The sequence below is a fragment of the Argentina anserina genome, chromosome 2, assembly GCF_933775445.1.
Source record: "Argentina anserina chromosome 2, drPotAnse1.1, whole genome shotgun sequence".
NCBI classification, from domain to species: domain Eukaryota; kingdom Viridiplantae; phylum Streptophyta; class Magnoliopsida; order Rosales; family Rosaceae; genus Argentina; species Argentina anserina.
The window spans coordinates 20,877,143-20,895,608 of NC_065873.1; the positions used below are offsets into that span (position 1 = coordinate 20,877,143).

Genomic DNA, 18,466 nt, shown 5'->3' on the forward strand with positions numbered 1-18,466 from the left:
GAAGAGATCAAAACAAAAAATTAGCAACAATTCCAACATGCAAACTACAATAGAGAAATTAAAATTATAATATATATTCGAACACTATGATATGAAGAGGTGCGAGTCTTATTCTAGGCTGTAGATCAGATCGATATTCCTCCAATGTTGGATGCATGTAACTTATACTAGTCAATTATTCAGAATATAATCATTATAAGGTACGTGATGTTAATATGAAGCCTAAACCTAAACATAAGCGCATTTCCGCTCGATATTTTACAAGTCTAAACCTAAACCCAAACATATGCTGAGATATTTTACAAGTTCTACGCGCCTTTCCATTCGTGAAAGCATGCATGGTACGTATGCGTACACCAGTTCCTACACTATATATGCTGCCCACACCAAGAAGAAGAATCATATATAGATCATATTATTTCCCATTGTAGCAATTATGCTTTTAACTTTTTAAGAATGTAGATCTATGATTTTCTTTTAAGCTGAGGCTCATCAATTATAGAGTTTTGCTATTAATTTTAGTCCATGTTCATGGTACGGTGCTCATGATTTTCACATACGCCTCTATCTTTATGCTTTATAATATGCCTCTCTATATTAGCTTAGGCTAAAAACATTAATTTCTATCCAACACCCCAAGTGTTTTTCTGCCATGAGAGGCGGCATGCAGAAGTAGCAACTAGCAACGGAAGCATTAGTAGTCATACATGTTTGTACCTTTGGCCGGGCAGCATCTTGGTCTTGAGCTCTCAAATAAATCGTTGTCGACTTCGTTGCAAATTTGTTTTGCGATGCAAGTGTGTGCACACAGTGATCGTCAATATCAAATACGTACATACGCAGACAACGCAGTGTACGTACTTGGTACTTAATTCGGTAATGGTAAATGTATACCCCTACAATCAATTTATCTTTGGGTTTAGCAGATAAACCCTACCGGACCAGTGATCTCAATCTGAGTATCTGTCCTCTCTTCCAGATCTTCTGTAGTTCCGCGCTACTTAATGGAACTAAGAAGCGTACGCGTATAGACCAGTCCGGGCCAACACAAACTCAGCTAAGTGAGAATGATTGCCAGAATCAATTTGTTCTATACAAATTAAGGAGTACGAACATAATATTTACCAACAAGCTAGAGAAGAAAAAACAACAGTCAAATAATATATGTACGTAGTCTCTTCCTCCTCGTGTAAACTGTGCCACTAAAAGACTCCTCTAAAGAATGTATGCCCATAACCAATAACAACGTATAAATTTAAATTAGCCCTTTTCTTCTTTACACCCTAGCTTGTGGAACAAAGAGTTAAACCCTCCATCTAATTAACCATCTTCAAACCAAACCAAATCACTTCCCACCCAATCAATTTTTGTTTTCTCCCCTTTACAATTAAATCGGTCCAAAGAAGAATCACTAAACAAATTTATAAAAAGGTATAGGCACATACCCATTAACCATTTTCATCTTCTTCCTCTTTTCAAACTAGTTCAAACTCCCTTGTCCCCGTTCCTTCATTCTTGATCCAATTGATCATCACCATCAACAGATTAGCGCCACTCATTACTATCGTTTCCGTTTGGCTCTTTTAGGGTCTCGTCATTCTTCGAAATAATGAGCTGAAGACCGATAGAGATCGTAAGGTGCCCAAAGATGATCGACGGTGCAAGGCTTTCTCGAATCTAACCTCAACCATGGTTTTCCTTTCCCACTCCAATGAAGCAAGCTGATAGGACCAGGATGCAAGCTCCTACACTTTCCTTCGAGATTGTCGCCGCCGAGCCCGTGTTGGTTCCACCTGTGATCCACAGCCGTAATATCTCCCGCCAAAACCAACAAAAACGGCGGCAATGACCCTAGGTGGTAAATCCTCTTCTGCTTCTGCACCGTCATCCACTCCTCCATTTTCTTAGTGTAGCCACCTTGTCTCCACCTGTCCACATCGACCACCATCACCCCTGTATTGAAATAGCATGGCTTGCGGCCCTCAAACGTTTTCGAAAGCTTCTGATCGGACCAAAACACGTTGGTAAAGTATGGTGTGAAATTCGCGTGACAATACTCCGGTGCAGCCAGAACCTTGCCCTGCAAGTCGACCTTCCATAGTTTGGCCACATCATCGACCACCACGAGGTCTGAGTCGAGGTACAAAACCCTCTTCACGTCCAATGGGATGATATCAGCAAGGTATATTCTCGCGTAGTTCAATGGCTGGTCTAGGGCTTGGCGTATGGACTTTGATATCTTGCCACGTACCCTGCTGGAATCAAATCGGTAGACGTTGAATTTGAGGTAGGGGAAGGTGGCTTTGATGTTGGAGAGTACGTCGGGCTCGAACCTTGCCGACAAGAAGTGGAACTCGACCATCTCCGGGCACGTGGAGTGCTGGAGGATGGAAAGCACTGCGGCCATTGTGCCGCGCAAATAGTTAGAGTCCAACGTCATGGCAATGTGGATCCTCTCCTCGCCGCGGCAGGAGTCCCCATTCCGAAAGGCCGGGGCCTCTCGGAAAATGTTGGTAACATCCGGAGAAGGCTTTCGGATGATGCCAGCAAGGCGGATGCCTTCTGTGGCGGCGACGTGGTAGTGGAAGAGGACGAAGAGGAGGAAGGGGGAAGACAGGAGGCCGGCCAGACGGTGGCGGGTTGTCGGGGAAGAGGCCATCCTGTCCTTAGAGTTGTATTTACAAAACGGTGGAACCCGTCAAGGTTGAAGAAGAGGAGGGAGAGTGGTCGACATTCTGGGAAGGGTTTGGGAAAGAGAGGTTAGAGATTGATGACTCGTATAAATATAAAACGAACGGGAAAGAAACAAAGTTTGGTGAGATTGTGAGGAAGAGAAAAATCTTCGGAGGCTAATGTAATAAGGTAAAACCTATGTTGCAGAATCATGCACTGAAAATCGTCCAAAAATGTTTGTTTCTTATAGTGATCATATCATTGTTTGTAAATCAATTTTAGCCACTTTGTTATCTCCTTTCTTGAGAGGAGAGACATCTGGATTTTTAGTCTAATATCTTCAACATAATCGAATCAGTTTCATAAAAAGATTTTATCCTGATCCAAGACATGTTTCTAGTTGCAACTACTGAGGTTTTTAGCCTCACTCTCGTTGTCTGATCGTTTGTGTAATTATTACTATTATTGTAATAGTAATAATTATCGTTCAAACAAAGGCCCAATTCTAAAGTGGGCTCGGGTTCCCTAGTCGGAGCTTACCAAGTTCCAATTCATCTCTCGTCTAAAATCTCCGGCAAAGGGTTTAGTTAGGGTTTTTCAAGTCATCGAGTTTCAAAATGAGAGGGTTGCAGCTCTCCTTGAACCAAACCCAGAAGCTTCGTCTTCAGAGAGCTCTCGAAAAGCTCGAATCTCTCTCCTCAAAACCCAATTCCAATGCTTCTGTTATCGTCGCCGACTCCATCCCCGTCAACCACGAAGATGGACTTCTCAAGTACCCATCTGAAATTTCCCTCTTAATTGTTTGAATTTGTGAAGTTTCAGCTTTGGGTTTTCATAAAGTTGTGATCTTTGTTCGAAAATGTTTGTGGGTAATGTGTGATTTCAGGGGGCACGGGACGTCTGAAGTTAACGGTGAGGTTGTTGCGACGGTCTGCGGCGTCGTCGAGAGGGTGAATAAGCTGGTTTATGTGCGGTCATTGAGAGCTAGGTAGTCACTGATTCAATGTGCTTAAGTGTTTTGTTGATTTGTTTTGTTATGTTTTTGGTGTTTGTGATGATTGAGCTGTGGGGAAAATGATGCTAGGTATAAACCAGAGGTTGGAGATATTCTTGTAGGGCGTGTTATTGAGGTAATGGAAAAGAATGCTTTTTATGTTGGTTAGATAACATTTGATGCTTGTGTATGTTTACTGATCATGAATTTTTGTTTAGGTTGCTCCGAAACGTTGGAGAGTAGAGATAAACTTTAGCCACGATGCTGTGCTGATGCTTTCTTCGATGAACTTACCCAATGGCATCCAGGTATAACTGTTTATAAATGGTAGCATGTGTCAGTAACGATGAAATTTTTACAGCAATATGTATCTTAGTGTTGCTAGTGGATCAGAATGGTGTAGATAGTTGCAACAAAATGCTAACTGTTTGTGTTTTATTGCATCGTTTCCAACCGATATGGATACTATGTTAACTAAGGCATGCATTGCTGTTTCTACTCTCATCTGTGACTCTGTCTGTGTTTGAATCTGGATGTCATGTGGGTAAGATACATCAGTATCCGTGAAGCCCTTTCATCAAAGATACAAGTTTTTGTGTTCCATCTTCTAAATAGTTGACTAGTGGTGCAAAATGCATGGAGAAGCTAATTGGTTTGTTATTTTGTAAAAGTTGCCAAAAAACTATCATTGATTGGTGACCAACATAGTGATTAGATTGAAACTAAGATTGCCAGTTTTGCATTTAACACGCTGAGACAAACTCTATAATTCTTCTAGCCATCTCTTTATAGGCATTTATATAAATCTGTGAGGTGCCTAGGCTGTTCTAAGTCTTAACTTTGTATGCCAGTCTTTTTTGTAACACAAATGCGACTTATGCTCCATAACCTTAATGATATTTATTTGATCCAGAAAAACTGGCACAATATACATCATCCCTCTAAAATGAAAATGCACTAGGTTTAATTTGGTTCATTTTTATTACTCTAAATTCCTGACTGTACTTGTAGGTAGAGTCTTCTAGTTACTGGTTCTTGCTCTACAGTTATAAGATTATGTTTCTAATTTTTATATATTGGATATACTGGAGATTTTATTTGTTTAAATTAGAAAGTGACTGTCAAACGATGCATGTATTGTAGTATTACAAAAGCAGAGCCAGGACATTGGCATTTATTTCCCATTTGTGAATCTTTAGATATTGGTGTCTGCCTCGTCTATCATGAAGTGTCCTTATATGAGTTTGTCTCCTTTGTTTGCTAGAGGCGTCGAACTGCTTTGGATGAATTGAACATGCGCACTATTTTTGAAGAGAACGATGTCATTTGTGTAAGTTCTGTGGCATAGATAACTGACCTAATTGAAAAAAGATGAAGAGATAATCTGTTCCATCTCTCTAATAATTTTTCTTATTCAGGCTGAAGTTCGCGGTTTTCAGTATGACGGTTTACATCTCCAAGCAAGAAGTCAGAAGTATGGAAAGGTTTGTCTTTCTAGTAATATTTGGATCCCTAGATATATCTCTCTGAATAACTTTATAATTGAATCATTATAAACCTTTTGCAGCTTGGAAGGGGTCAAATGCTCACAGTCCCTCCTTATCTAGTGAAAAGACGCAAACAACACTTTCATAATGTGGAGAAGTATGGAATTGACCTTATCCTTGGCTGCAATGGGTTCATTTGGGTTGGTGAGCATGTAGAAGTTACAGATGATATGGTAGTTGATCAAGTGAACAATTCTGAACAACAAAGTGCAAAATCTGATAAAGAAATTCTAAGCCTTGAAGAGCAAGAAAGAAATTACACTACCCAGGAGACAAGGGAGAACATCTGCAGGATTGCAAATGCTATTCGCATATTGTCTACTTTAGGCTTTAGTATTACAGTTGAAGTGATTATGGACACAGTCGAGTTGAGCATTTCTCTGAAGCAACAGGTCCCCATATATGAAATGCTTGGTGCAGAGTTCTGTGTTCTTGTCGCAGAAAAGGAGGCTGCAAGGAGAAGCGTGAATAAAAAGAAATGATTACTCGCAATTGAACATTATTTTTTGGATCCTTATTTTTTTTATTCTGTATCATCAATTTCTTTCTCGTGCTTGTGCCTTCGACTTATAATAGAAAATTAGCACTGTTGAGTTCCTAAGTGATCACTCGGTGTAATGGATATTGGGAACATACAGCAGCCCATCACTAGTAGCATCAGTCTCAATATAATCTATTGTTTATTAGTATTAGTTTCCATTTATTGAATCTGAGTTCTAGAGCACAAACCATGTCTACTTGGCCTATAGAATCAACTTGAAAGAGTATGAAAATATACATTAAACAACCGTGTGAAAGTAATGTGCTACCATTGGAAATAAGAGGTAACTTTGTAACTTCTGATCATTGCACCTAAGTACAATTTTAAACGCAGTACTTAGCGGGTCGGAAACTAGGTGGAGATGTCACTAAAACAATCTACCATACATCTAGAAACTTTGCACTAATTCATGTCAAAGATCTTGATACTAGTTACAGCAATTCTACACAAAGTCTCACAGCTCATCCTTTGGAGGTGGTTCTAGTTCAAGGCATTCTTCATCCCAAAAGAAGGGGAACTTTAGTTTCGCTGCAGAGTGAGGCATTGACCAGTTTTCATATATGAACCTGAAGTCGAGAGGATTTTAGATGTAAAAAAGTGTAAAATAAACTAAAAGTAAATTGCACAAGTATCATATAATACATGGTTATAGAAGGAACATGAAATAATCTAAAAGATTGATATCAAACACAGAGGGAGACAGATCATACACTTTAACAGGCGGACGAGATATGACAACAAGCACTTGCAAATCCTCATGCTCATTTGTATTTTGGACCTGGAAAGCAATAGAAAGGACATACAAGCAAGACCACATTAAAGTAGTTAGAATCCATAGATATATCATATATATATATATATATATATATATATATCTGCTAAAAAGACATTCAGCAACTCTTGATCCAATTCAAAATTGACAACCTAAACTCAAAACACAATTATAAATACACTTTCCTGGTTGACTACCAATCCTCTAATCATTTATCATTATGAATGATAAAAATGAGATCAACGTAGTGGACAAGGAAACTACTAGGGTGGGGACATAGTGATTCATAGAGCTTAAATTACCTGGTGAACATCATTAACAGGGATCTGAAATGTGCTATTTGCAAAGATGGAGAACTCTTGTGGCTTTCCAGGGTACTTTGCGTGTGAGTTTGGTGCAAGATACATAGTTCCACTGCCCTTTAGGACAACAAACACTTCTTCGCACGAGTGCCTGTGTATTGGTGTACCTGATCCTGGAGAAAATGTCTGTAGCCAAACCTCAACCTGTAAAGCCAGTAATTGCATTACACATTGCCCCCAAAAAAATATCTCAAATTTATTGTTCATCACAAAATCACTTCACCAAAACATAGTCACATTAAATTGGTACACATTTCAACTCTCAAAACATCACCAAAAATAAGAAAATCCTTCTTTCAAACTCAAGTAGAACTCTTCGAAGATCATCGTACTATCTATCTACATGACATAGTTTTCCAAACTCCAAAATCACAAGAATACTAAAAAAAGAACTCTAAAACCAACAGCATACCTCTTTCAAGCCATGCAAGAGTGACCCTGCAACAGTGGTGTGAGCCAAACCTCCTATTCCATAGCTATTCTGCGGAAGCTCACTGATATTCCTTACCAAAGGAAACCCTGCAATGAAAACTTACACCCACATTAAACTCAATTACAAAACACACAATCTGAAAATGCTCAAATTCAACCAAAACCAGAAAATCTCAGCACAGAAATGAAGCAAAACCCACCATATGCCATTAAACCCATGAATACAATTAAACATCCAAGGACAAAAACACTAAGCTTTCCAGTCATACTAATTAGCAATCCAATACTACAAATTCACATTTCCACACACAAATCACAGTAGCTAATGGCACCAACCCACAACATGAAACCCGGACCCCTAATACATGAAAGAAAGAGCTGACCTTGCACTGAGCATTTGGAAGCTTCAGATATTGCAGAGAAGGATCTTTTTAGATCCTACCACTCATATTGAATTTTTGGACAAAGTGAAACTTCAATAAAACCGGAGCAAAGACCAAAAACAAAAGGAGAACAACATAGAGAACACAAACAAGAAAGAAAGAACACAACTACCAAACTAAAGCAATAAAGCAGACAACAAGACATTAGGGCGGTCCTGGTAAACCATCGTTCCTCAACACCCGACAGAGGGAAGTTGGGGGTGTCTCCACCCATTCCGAAGAGCTCAACTCCACCATTGCAAGCTTGGCCGCAGCGTCCGCTGAACGGTTAGCGTCACGCGGAATCCAATTCCACAATACCTCATCAAAAGCCTAACTCAGCTGGGTAATCTTCTTTAAAAAAGGGACAGACCTCCAATTAGCACAAGAATCACCCTTGAAAGCGCTTATAATCTCCTTGCAATCACCTTCTATCACCACCTTCTTGTGATGCATGTCAGCCACCATATGAAGCCCCACCAAAGTCGCCATAGACTCAGCCTCAACCGCAGAATTATGAGAACTGACACGACTTGCTCCCACTAAACACACACCCTTCTCATCACGAATAACCACTCCCAATCCACACTTAGGCTGTTTTGAATTCCAAGAGGCATCAAAGTTCACCTTCACAAAACCTGGAGGAGGAGGAAGCCACCTGACCACCTGACCAACCTCCCCATTTCCTTCCGGCATAATAGGCTGAACAACAGACCACTTGGCAAAACTGCGCTGAATACACTCAATTGTAGCAGCCGGGTCTGGGAGAATCTTCTTCATGACTGCCTTGCACCTTTGCTTCCATATTTCCCATAGATGGAAGCAAACTAACAAGAAAAGGTTAGAAGTACCACCATCCCCACCACTGAATTTCTTAAACATAGCAAGCAGCCAAACATCAAGAGTAGAAATTGAAGCTATATCCGGAATGTAACAAAGAGTGCTTCCAAACCAAACCGCCTTGGTCCAAGGACAAAGCAACAAACAATGCTCCACAGTTTCCTGATGCTCTCCACACAGCTCACACATCGGACTAGGAATGATTTTTTTCTTAAAAATACACCAATTTGTGGACAAAGCATTAGAAAGGGCACGCCACATAAAATTAGAGATCTTAGGAACAAAACCTGGTTTCCAGATAGCTTTCCAAACTTTGGAATCAATGATGTGAGATGTGGAAGGCTTTATCTTCTTCCCAGAATTTTTCCCCAACTCAGAGTAAATCAACTTGTACCCACTCTTAGCCGAGTAAGAGCCGCTTTTTGAGTGAGGCCACACAAACACATCACTGTCCTGCTCACTACCAGTGTCAATTGCACCAATGGCACTCATATCCTCCTTACTAAGAAACCCTTTCAGGTGATCAATGCTCCAATTCATTTGAGAATCTATTAAATCCGCAACCAACAAGGGAGTGAACCGGTTTGCCAAATCAGTGGGAATGATACGACCACCATTGTTGTTTGGGACCCATCTATCGACCCAAACATCAATGCTCTTACCGTTTCCCACCCTCCAAATCGACTTCTCCGCAATAGAGTCTCTGCCAGCAAGCATGCTGTTCCAAATCCAAGACGGCCTAGACCCTTTTTTTGCATTCAAGAAACTCACATGGGGAAAATATCTAGCTTTGAGAACCCGAGCCCACAAGGAATAAGGGTTATTCACTAGCCTCCAGCAATGCTTAGCAAGAAGAGCCAAATTGTATGCTTGTAAATTTTTGAATCCAAGACCACCTTCAAATTTTCCCTTGCAAAGGTCATCCCAACACTTCCAGTGCATTTTCTCTTTAGACTCATTGAATCCCCACCAAAACTTAGAAAGATCAGAGTTGATTTTTTTGCAAAGCACCTTCGGAAGCAGAAAGATAGCCATAGGATATGCTGGAACCGCCATGGCAACAGCTTTAATTAGCACCTCTCTTCCAGCTTGAGAAAGAATATTAGCCTTCCACCCTTGAATTTTTTGATTAATTCTCTCTCGTATGTAAGCCATCGCACTTTTCTTGGAATTTCCCCAAATAGTGGGAAGACCGAGATAAATTCCCGGCTGAGAACTGATAGGAATTTCCAACTCCGCTGTAACCATCTCACGAATTTCAAGAGGAGAGTTAACAGAGAAGAAAACTGATGACTTACCAAGGTTAACAGCTTGTCCAGAAGCAACACAATAAGAGTCCAAGATCAACTTCAAAGCCCTACAATTTGAGGCAGTGTCCTTAGAGAACAAGATTGTATCGTCAGCAAACATAAGATGAGAGAGCCCTGGACATTGAGGACTAAGCTTTATACTTTGAAGATTCCCCTTTCTGATCTCAGCTTCAATATTCCTTGATAAAACTTCCCCAACAATAAGAAAAAGATAAGGCGACAGGGGATCCCCTTGTCGCAACCCTCTTGAAGGATTAAAATAGCTCCCCTGCTTCCCATTGATCATGATTGAGAAAGAAACCGAGGTAACCACCTTCATAATCAGCCTCACCCACGCCAAACTAAAACCAAACTTCAACAAAGCCGCTTCGAGAAAGTCCCATTCAACCCTATCATAAGCCTTTTGCATATCCAACTTTAAGGCGAATTCATGACCTTTCTTTGACCTCTTCAACTTGAGGTAATGGTAAGCCTCATGCGCTAAGATAAGATTATCTTGAATCAGCCTACCAGGAACGAAGGCGTTCTGTTGCTCTGAGATAAGACTAGGAAGAAGAGGTTTCAATCTATTTGCAAGAAGTTTTGAGATAATCTTCATAGAGCTATTACACAAGCTGATCGGGCGAAATTGAGACATATTCTCAGGGAGAGGCACTTTCGGCAAAAGGACAATATTGGTCTTGTTAAGGCTCACCATAGAAGAATCACCATTTCTGAAACAAGCAACTGCACTATTGATACTCTCAGAAACCACTTCCCAATGCTCCTTGTAAAAATGACCAGGATAACCATCCGGCCCCGGTGCCTTCCAATTCCCTAACTGCATCACTGCCTTCCTAATTTCATCAGGAGAGAAAGGCATTGCCAATGACAAGTTCTCACTCTCAGAAATTTGACTATCCACTGCCATCAGCGTATCCTCCAGTCTTCTAGAGCCAGAAGTGCAATACAAATTACCAAAGAAATCAGCAAACGCAACACTAATCTGCGCCTCCCCACTAATCCAATTGCCATTATCCAAACATAAGCTACTGATTCTGTTCTTGTTCCTCCTGTAGACCGTAGTGACATGGAAGAACTTCGTATTTCGATCTCCTTCAAGCAACCAGCTGACCCTAGACCTCTGTTTCCAAAACAGCTCCTCCTGAGCCCAGGCAGCCTCTAACTCACCACAAATCTCATCTTCTCTAACTCTATTTACACCATCAATAGGGCCCTCCTGCAATCCTTTTAACTCCCAACAAAGAGCATCAATAATCGCCTTGTTATTTGGAAACTTTGCCCTGCTCCAACACACCAACTTCTTCCTACAACAAGCCAAATTATTCTCCCAGCCAACAAAGGGGTCAACATCAACAAAAGGATTCCAAGCATTAGCCACTAGCTCTTGACAATCAGGATCTGCAGCCCAATTAGCCTCGTAACGAAATGTTTTCGGGTTCTTTTGCACTTTGGCGTGAGAATGGAGAACAATCGGAGAATGATCAGACCCCACACGAGCCTCATGCTCCACAAAGGCATTAGGCCATGCACAGAGAATAGCTGCATTCCCAATAACTCTGTCTAATCTCTCTCTGATCACCTCTGAGAGCTCTTCTCTACAATTATCCCACGTAAACCTCGAACCCTTAAAGCTGAAATCCACCAACGAGTTTGCATCCATAAATTCCTTTAAGAACCTAATCTTACTCCAAGACCAAGGGAGCCCCCCTTCCTTCTCACACATAGCAACAACTTCATTGAAATCACCGACACAAATACAAGGAATAGAACTAGAGATAGCTAAATTAGAGACAGAGGACCAGAACACTCTCTTATCCCCATGATAAGGAGGGCCATAGAAGAAAAACATGCGAACGGTGATATTAAAGTTGGAAAACTTCACCTCCGCATCCACTAAGTTCTTACTCATAGAAAAAATCTTTACTTCCACATCAGGCTTCCACCAAATTGCTAACCCTCCAGCGCCACTAACTGTAGGATCAACTGTGATTCCCTTTGAGTAGCGAAGATGTCTTCTGAGATTGTTGATTCTAAACTTTGACTGCTTCGTTTCCGATAAAAAGACAATAGAAGGAGATTGAGACCGAACCAACTCCCCAAGCTTCCGAACTGTCAAGGCGCGCCCTAACCCTTGGCAGTTCCAAGAGAGCAGTGTACTCATGGCTGGCATGTGGCTGTCGGCCAGCCACCACCGCCCCGAACAGAGGATTGCCCTGCCGGATAACCACCACTCACTGCAGTAGTTGTCGAAGACGCAGCTATCTCAGACGAACCCAAGACACCAGACCCAACCTTCGAAGAAACGTTTCCCCTTCTTCTCTTATACACCCGAAGACTCCTCTTATCCATACCATCCTCAGATCTCTCTGAACAGAACCTCCTCCCACTTCCACGGACTCTATCACGGCCACGACATCCCTCACTACCAACCCCACCTTCCAATCTCAAGCACTCAGACAAAGATCGAATCTTACCCAAAGAGGAGGAGATTGGAAGAGACTTATTTGAGCAGTTATTGATTTGGGGAGGAATAGGTGGGAGCTGCTGAAAAGGAGAGCGCTCTGGCTCGGCATTCAGATCAAATTGAGGGGACTTCTCAGGTTCAAAAAGATTAAGTGAACTCACACCTTGAACCGAACTAGAAACCCGACCTGACAAGATGGGCTGGCCCAACTGCAATCCACTAACCACTTTAGAGACACTGAGAGTGAGGTCCGTGCCTGGGCTTAAAGGTTGGGCCACCTGAAAAACAGAAAGCTGAGCTGGCTGGGAGTTGTTATTATCTAGGGATACCAACTCAAAGCAGTCAGCCTTCTTTGACCGCTCCACGTGAACTTTCTTAGAGACTACAGCGAGCTGTAACCAGTTAGGGCTCGGGAATGGGTTAGACACCAAACTTTTGACTTGCTGGGGCAGAGAGAAAAAGTTGTTTGAAACCACGTTCGTCACGGGTTCAGCCCTACGGGTTAAGGAGACACTCTGGTCACCATCACCACTGACAAAACGGCTCTTGCCCATAGACCTTGGCCAAGGTGCCCATTCACGGGTAGGAACTTCCTCGGGGACAATAAACGGCACAGAACCGAGGTACCGGCGTGTGGCTGGCTTCTGGCGACGGAATTTCAGATGATTATCCAGCCAAGAGGGAGCAGGGGCTGAATACACACTCTTTCTCATCCATGGTCCAAACCATAAGATCTCTGTCTCCTCTTCCCCAGTAGCTTCATGGTTAATCAGCGAAGGATTCTGGCACTCCTCTTCCTTGTGACCAAGTCTTCCACAACAATAACAGAAATCTTTTAATCCCTCATACGCAAACTCCACCCTCCTATTCGTGAAAGAGTTCAGAGGTAGCTAGAAAACCTGTTGGAAACGCATCTCTAACATCCAAAAGAACCTTAACTCTGAGATAGGCTCTGAGAGTGATATCCTCATGACTAATATCTTCCAGCTGCAACACCTCACCAATCTCAGCACCAATCTCCTTGGCATTGTTGTTGTTGAGCTTCTCCCATGTTAGTCCTGAGATCTGAACCCAGTACCAAGCTTTATGAAGATGAACATCTCTAACAGTGAGATTTGGTTTCCAGCGTACCACAATAAACCTCTTGTTATCGACGTGCCAAGGACCACCCAGAAGAAGCTCATCTACATTTACTGGAGTGACAACAATTGAGAAAACATTACTGTGAAGATGTACAATCTTCAAAGGACCAAAATGCTTCCAAGAGCGTCTGAGAGATCCCTTAATGCCTCCAATGTTAGGGACAACATCTGCTATGAGGGCTCCAAGGAGAGAGACTCCATTATTGACTTCCACCAAGTTGCAATTGTTCTCCAACCTGAATGCAAGGTTGTCAAAGGATCGCATGCTGGGAAACAGAGGACCAAAAGAGAAAACCAATTTCAGAAAAAGACTACCACATGTTGGGTAGAGAACTCCAAACAAAGGAGAAGCCTCCAAGAACTCGGAGGAGAGCAAAAGACCACTAGATAAACCAAATCAAACAGTGGAGAGAAACAAGCAGGAAGACCCACTAACTAGTACCCAGATGATTCTAACGAATAAGGTTGGGAAGGAAGGAGATGTGAACAAAGGAAAAGGATAAACTTTTTTTTTTTTTCTAGAGAGAAGGCAGACTCTCTCTCTCTAAAAAGATCCATCTTTTCTCCAGTCATGGGGGATAAAAAAAAAAAAAATTCAATATGAGTGAAACTTCTCTCTCACTGATTCTACCACTCCGTAACCCCTACACAGATTGTAAAGAAGGATATGAGCCGTTAGATCAGACAAACGGTCCACGTTTTAACCACCTGTTATGACCCGTGACCCGAACTTGAACCCGAATCTGTGGGAGATAAGGCACAAAAAAGGCCATGCCAGTTTTTGCACTCTCTGCATTCTCCATTAGTGAGCTGCCGAGCTAAACCCCGGAACTGGGTCTGAGTCAACTCGCCGGATACAGGTAAAGCTTCTTCGTCTTGTTTGTTCTCTGCAAGTTTTCTACAAGTTGAGAACATAATAGTGAGTAAAATGTAGTAGGTGAAGGAAACTGACCAAAATGATAAGGTTGTGGCTTTTTGTATTAGAAGAGTTGGTATTATCTTCTGGGTTATGTACTTTTATGCTTATTTAGACAAAAGGAGACATTTTTATGGTTATTTATAAAATTGGTATTTTGATTTACTGGATAGGAGTTTCGTAGTTAACCAAACCGTTATGATTTTACCTCTTCTGGGTTGTCTCTGTTGTTGGAAGATGAATGTCTTCCTAAATTTTACCCAGTTTTTCTTTGTTGTCCAGGGTAGTAGAGATGGAACAAGCACTATGTATTGTAATTTAGGCCTCATTTGATTGTTTCAGTTGGAAAAGGATTTTAGACATGGTGTCAGAATGTGGTTTTCTAATTTTGTATTCCTAGATTCATTCTCAGAAGTCCATTGTTCAATAAGTAAGAAGATCAGCTATATTTGATGGAGATGAAATTTGAGTCTTTTTTTTTTCGCCCATGATAAATCACTGCCATTATTTCTTTTGCCTGTATGATATGTATTACATGAACTAAATATCGGTGCTGTGTGAGCTGATTCGTTTTTCCTTGGACAGATTCATTGATAAATTTAAACCCTGGAGATATGAGGTTCATAAGCTATGCTGGTGTTGCAAAACCCAGTTTTTTGCTTGTGCATCCGGAGTTGCCAACACTTGCATGGAAGCTACAACTAACTTCAATATCGCCTCGACTACCTCGTACTCGTGAGAAGTTGGTTGGTTTGATTACAAGGTCTCAGCATTCTGATACTGGTAGAACACAGGCAACCAGATATGCTGATTCATCTGTGTCAAATACAAAGTCCAGTCGTTTGGGTCAGAGACAACGGGGTCCTTCATCTTTGTATAGTCGTCCTAGTCTTTTAGATATGAAAAATGAAAAGGTGGAAAATCGTGCCCGGGTTTATGATTTCTTACAGGGTATTGGTATTGTCCCTGATGAGCTTGATGGGTTGGAGCTTCCTGTTACTGTTGAAGTTATGAGGGAGCGTGTTGATTTTCTTCACAGCCTCGGGCTTACAGTTGAAGACATCAACAACTATCCGCTTGTGCTAGGTTGCAGTGTGAAGAAGAACATGATTCCTGTGCTTGATTATCTTGGTAAATTGGGTGTTAGGAAATCGACTTTCACTGAATTCTTGAGAAGATATCCACAAGTCTTACATGCTAGTGTGGTTGTTGACCTTGCACCGGTTGTCCAGTATCTTCAAGGAATGGATATCAAGCCTGATGATATACCTCGTGTACTTGAAAGGTATCCAGAATTGATGGGATTCAAGCTTGAGGGAACTATGAGCACATCAGTGGCTTATTTAGTTGGCATTGGAGTTGCAAGAAGAGAGATTGGAGGTGTTTTGACTAGATATCCTGAGATCTTGGGGATGCGTGTAGGTAGGGTGATCAAGCCTTTTGTTGAGTATCTTGAAAACTTGGGTATTCCAAGGTTAGGCGTGGCTAGATTGATAGAGAAGCGGCCTCACATTCTTGGTTTTGGATTGGAGGAGAGGGTGAAACCAAATATTGAATCCCTTTTGGAGTTTCACGTTCGAAAAGAATCACTTGCTTCTGTTGTTGCACAATATCCTGAGATAATAGGAATTTACCTCAAGCCTAAGCTTTTTAGTCAACAGAGTTCACTCAAGTCAGTTATTGATTTGGGTCCAGAAGATTTTGGTAGAGTTGTTGAGAAGATGCCACAGGTTGTAATCCTGAGTGACAAACCCATGATGAAGCATGTCGATTTCCTTAAGAATTGTGGGTTCTCCTTGGAACAAATGAGGGAGATGGTCATTGGGTGTCCCCAGTTGCTTGCTTTGAATCTTGACATCATGAAACTTAGCTTTGATTTCTTTCAGAAAGAGATGCAAAGGCCTTTGGACGACTTGGTTGGTTTCCCAGCATTCTTCACGTATGGTCTGGAATCCACCATTAAACCAAGGCATAAAATGGTTACAAAGAATGGGTTGAAATGCTCACTTGGATGGCTTCTCAATTGCTCTGATGAGAAGTTTGAGCAACGGATGGACTACGAAACTATTGAAATGGATGAGATGGAATCATCACCATCATTCGACATGACTACGCTCACAGAACCCAGGAGTGATGAATCAGGTTCAGATTATGATAGCGACGATGAGTATGCTAGCGACGATGAGTATGCATAGAATCATGAGTCCATCCCAGGGTTACCCTTGTAGAAATTTTGAATGTTATATTATAAAAAGTAAGTTTTCTTTGCTCTTAGAAGTCTTACCATTCTACCATTACACAAACTGAAAACAAGACCATCTCTTCCACATGAGGAATGGAAGGGCAGATTTGCCTTATTGGTAACCCCTGTTTCTGGCTCTGATATCTATCTATTTCTGATCGCTCTGTAGTCTAAGAAATGAGTATCAATTATGTTCTATACTAGTAGCTTGAAATTTATTTGCTTTGAACATTCCTGTTTCTGATCGTTTTCTAGATTCCAGAACAAGCAAAGATATGTATGAAAGAAGTGGTATTCATGACATCGTATATACAAAGTTACAGACAGATCATTGCACTACTTTTTTGTTTTGGACAAGAATCATTCCACTACATTGTTCACTATATTTTCATTTGTTATTCTCCCAAAACAAATTCTGCCATCATCGCTGCAAGCGGGGAATGCACCTGTGTGTTCTCAACATGTACAATGTTTCCTTGTACTAGGGGCCATTCAGAAACTTCATATATGGCTACATACCTATGTTCTCTGAAGAAAGCAAGTAATGTGGATTTCTAGTCTTCGCTTTGTAACCACCCCAACTGTAGAAAACAGAACTGATGTTAGCTGAAACTAAAGAAACACATTATTTGAAGGAAATGGCCAAGTTATAGGTCTGATTGCTCACCTTCCATGCATACATGGCAAAGAATGCCACAGTATCAGCAGACCAAACAACTGCAAATGACTTCACGAAAAATGGGATTGTCACATTGAGCAATGGAACCAGGAGAAATAGATAGTTCAAAGCTTCCTTCTCATTTTTCGAGCAATCTCTCGCACGAAGTGAAGGAATTGCTGAAAAAGTTTAGTTAGATTTCTCTGTTAAAACATTTTATCATTTGCAGATACAAAAATTGCAGCTAAAATTTAGAGGAAGTGAACTTACTAAACATCCAAATGGACCACATTCCCATTAATCTCCAAAGATCTGGTTCATTTGAAGGGAATATGAGATTGAAAGACAGAACTCCACCTAAGAGCATGCATGCATAAGCTTGAACCTCGAAAACAGTGTACAATACGGAACCAGGCACCGCAGGGTTTTTGCTTGCTGTGGAAGCCCTTGGTGCAAATGTTGCAGCAGTCTTTTGAACCACCTGTTTTGCAAGTGAAAGCATTGATTTGAGGAGAACTGATAACATCACAAATTCTGGTGTACAACAGAGTTGTGGCTAGTATAACCGAAGCTTAAAATGTATGCCTATAGTGTTCCACAGTAACAAGCTAGATTTCTGTGTTACAATTACACCATTTTCCATATCTATGGAAATCCAGTTAACATAAGACAGAAGTATTCTTCAAGCCATTTACTCTACACAAGCAAGTATTCGTTCAGAAGAAAACCAACCTTTTTGAGGTCCTGATCAAGTGGAGCAGTAGCTGATTTAGAAGAAGACTTGATTGCTTCCTTTGGCTGAGCTTCTAGTTCTTGTTTCGGTTCTGCTTCTAACTCATTGGTGTTGGCATTGGCATTGGCATAGACTTTGAAGCAGATTTTGTTAGGAAATGAAGTGTTAAATGCTGATATGTTCCTTTGGTTCGAAATGCTAGAAGGAAATCTTGAAACTTGATAGTTGCAGAAATATGTTGAAGTTAAGGTGTTCATGTTTAAGAGACTCCACCTGCAAGGGAGGAGCCTGAAAATTCAAGAACAAGGAGGCAGAGAGAAACAGAGGGAGATAAGACGCTTGAGGCAGGGAAGCGCCAACAGTAAACCAGTTTTGCCATTTGATTCTGCACCTCTCATTTGAGCCAAACGCATGT

General features: G+C 41.3%; 5 protein-coding genes across 5 annotated transcripts; 2 read left to right on the plus strand and 3 right to left on the minus strand.

The window, feature by feature from the left end:
* Positions 1-1,594: 1,594 nt before the first annotated feature.
* LOC126782238 (probable galacturonosyltransferase-like 4) lies at positions 1,595-2,659 on the minus strand. Its single transcript, XM_050507450.1, has one exon. It carries the CDS (start codon positions 2,657-2,659, stop codon positions 1,595-1,597), a length of 1,065 nt encoding a protein of 354 aa, XP_050363407.1.
* Positions 2,660-3,241: 582 nt separating this feature from the next.
* LOC126782240 (exosome complex component RRP4 homolog) lies at positions 3,242-6,213 on the plus strand. Its single transcript, XM_050507453.1, has 7 exons — positions 3,242-3,445; positions 3,560-3,661; positions 3,758-3,803; positions 3,886-3,975; positions 4,932-4,997; positions 5,086-5,151; positions 5,235-6,213. The coding sequence occupies exons 1-7, from the start codon at positions 3,291-3,293 to the stop codon at positions 5,694-5,696; spliced, it is 987 nt and encodes a 328-aa protein (XP_050363410.1). The 5' UTR covers positions 3,242-3,290; the 3' UTR covers positions 5,697-6,213.
* LOC126784152 (putative ribonuclease H protein At1g65750) lies at positions 6,203-10,491 on the minus strand. The gene is made up of 7 exons (XM_050509637.1): positions 8,117-10,491; positions 7,877-8,024; positions 7,705-7,759; positions 7,302-7,408; positions 6,830-7,033; positions 6,466-6,533; positions 6,203-6,321 (listed from the first exon to the last, which is right to left on the minus strand). The coding sequence occupies exons 1-7, from the start codon at positions 10,489-10,491 to the stop codon at positions 6,210-6,212; spliced, it is 3,069 nt and encodes a 1,022-aa protein (XP_050365594.1). The 3' UTR covers positions 6,203-6,209.
* Positions 10,492-14,313: 3,822 nt separating this feature from the next.
* On the plus strand, positions 14,314-16,828 carry LOC126782229 (transcription termination factor MTERF4, chloroplastic). The gene is made up of 2 exons (XM_050507439.1): positions 14,314-14,362; positions 15,004-16,828. Exon 2 carries the CDS (start codon positions 15,033-15,035, stop codon positions 16,611-16,613), a length of 1,581 nt encoding a protein of 526 aa, XP_050363396.1. The 5' UTR covers positions 14,314-14,362; positions 15,004-15,032; the 3' UTR covers positions 16,614-16,828.
* Positions 16,829-17,074: 246 nt separating this feature from the next.
* Positions 17,075-18,308, minus strand: LOC126782244 (protein RESISTANCE TO PHYTOPHTHORA 1, chloroplastic). Its single transcript, XM_050507457.1, has 4 exons — positions 18,051-18,308; positions 17,589-17,799; positions 17,328-17,497; positions 17,075-17,241 (listed from the first exon to the last, which is right to left on the minus strand). Exons 1-4 carry the CDS (start codon positions 18,306-18,308, stop codon positions 17,215-17,217), a joined length of 666 nt encoding a protein of 221 aa, XP_050363414.1. The 3' UTR covers positions 17,075-17,214.
* Positions 18,309-18,466: the final 158 nt, after the last annotated feature.

What these genes read in the sequence shown, in the direction of transcription:
- LOC126782238 (XM_050507450.1), bottom strand. Translation starts at nt 2,659, where the DNA reads ATGGCCTCTTCCCCGACAACCCGCCACCGTCTGGCCGGCCTCCTGTCT.
- LOC126782240 (XM_050507453.1), top strand. Translation starts at nt 3,291, where the DNA reads ATGAGAGGGTTGCAGCTCTCCTTGAACCAAACCCAGAAGCTTCGTCTT. An exon ending in GTGCGGTCATTGAGAGCTAG is followed by an intron (nt 3,662 to 3,757) that starts GTAGTCACTGAT and finishes AAATGATGCTAG; the next exon opens with GTATAAACCAGAGGTTGGAG. An exon ending in GAAGTCAGAAGTATGGAAAG is followed by an intron (nt 5,152 to 5,234) that starts GTTTGTCTTTCT and finishes AACCTTTTGCAG; the next exon opens with CTTGGAAGGGGTCAAATGCT.
- LOC126784152 (XM_050509637.1), bottom strand. Translation starts at nt 10,491, where the DNA reads ATGAAGATTATCTCAAAACTTCTTGCAAATAGATTGAAACCTCTTCTT. An exon ending in CTGTTAATGATGTTCACCAG is followed by an intron (nt 6,534 to 6,829) that starts GTAATTTAAGCT and finishes ATTGCTTTCCAG; the next exon opens with GTCCAAAATACAAATGAGCA. An exon ending in TCTCGTCCGCCTGTTAAAGT is followed by an intron (nt 6,322 to 6,465) that starts GTATGATCTGTC and finishes TCTCGACTTCAG; the next exon opens with GTTCATATATGAAAACTGGT.
- LOC126782229 (XM_050507439.1), top strand. Translation starts at nt 15,033, where the DNA reads ATGAGGTTCATAAGCTATGCTGGTGTTGCAAAACCCAGTTTTTTGCTT.
- LOC126782244 (XM_050507457.1), bottom strand. Translation starts at nt 18,308, where the DNA reads ATGAACACCTTAACTTCAACATATTTCTGCAACTATCAAGTTTCAAGA. An exon ending in TTGATCAGGACCTCAAAAAG is followed by an intron (nt 17,800 to 18,050) that starts GTTGGTTTTCTT and finishes CTTGCAAAACAG; the next exon opens with GTGGTTCAAAAGACTGCTGC. An exon ending in TTGCCATGTATGCATGGAAG is followed by an intron (nt 17,242 to 17,327) that starts GTGAGCAATCAG and finishes TGTTTTCTACAG; the next exon opens with TTGGGGTGGTTACAAAGCGA.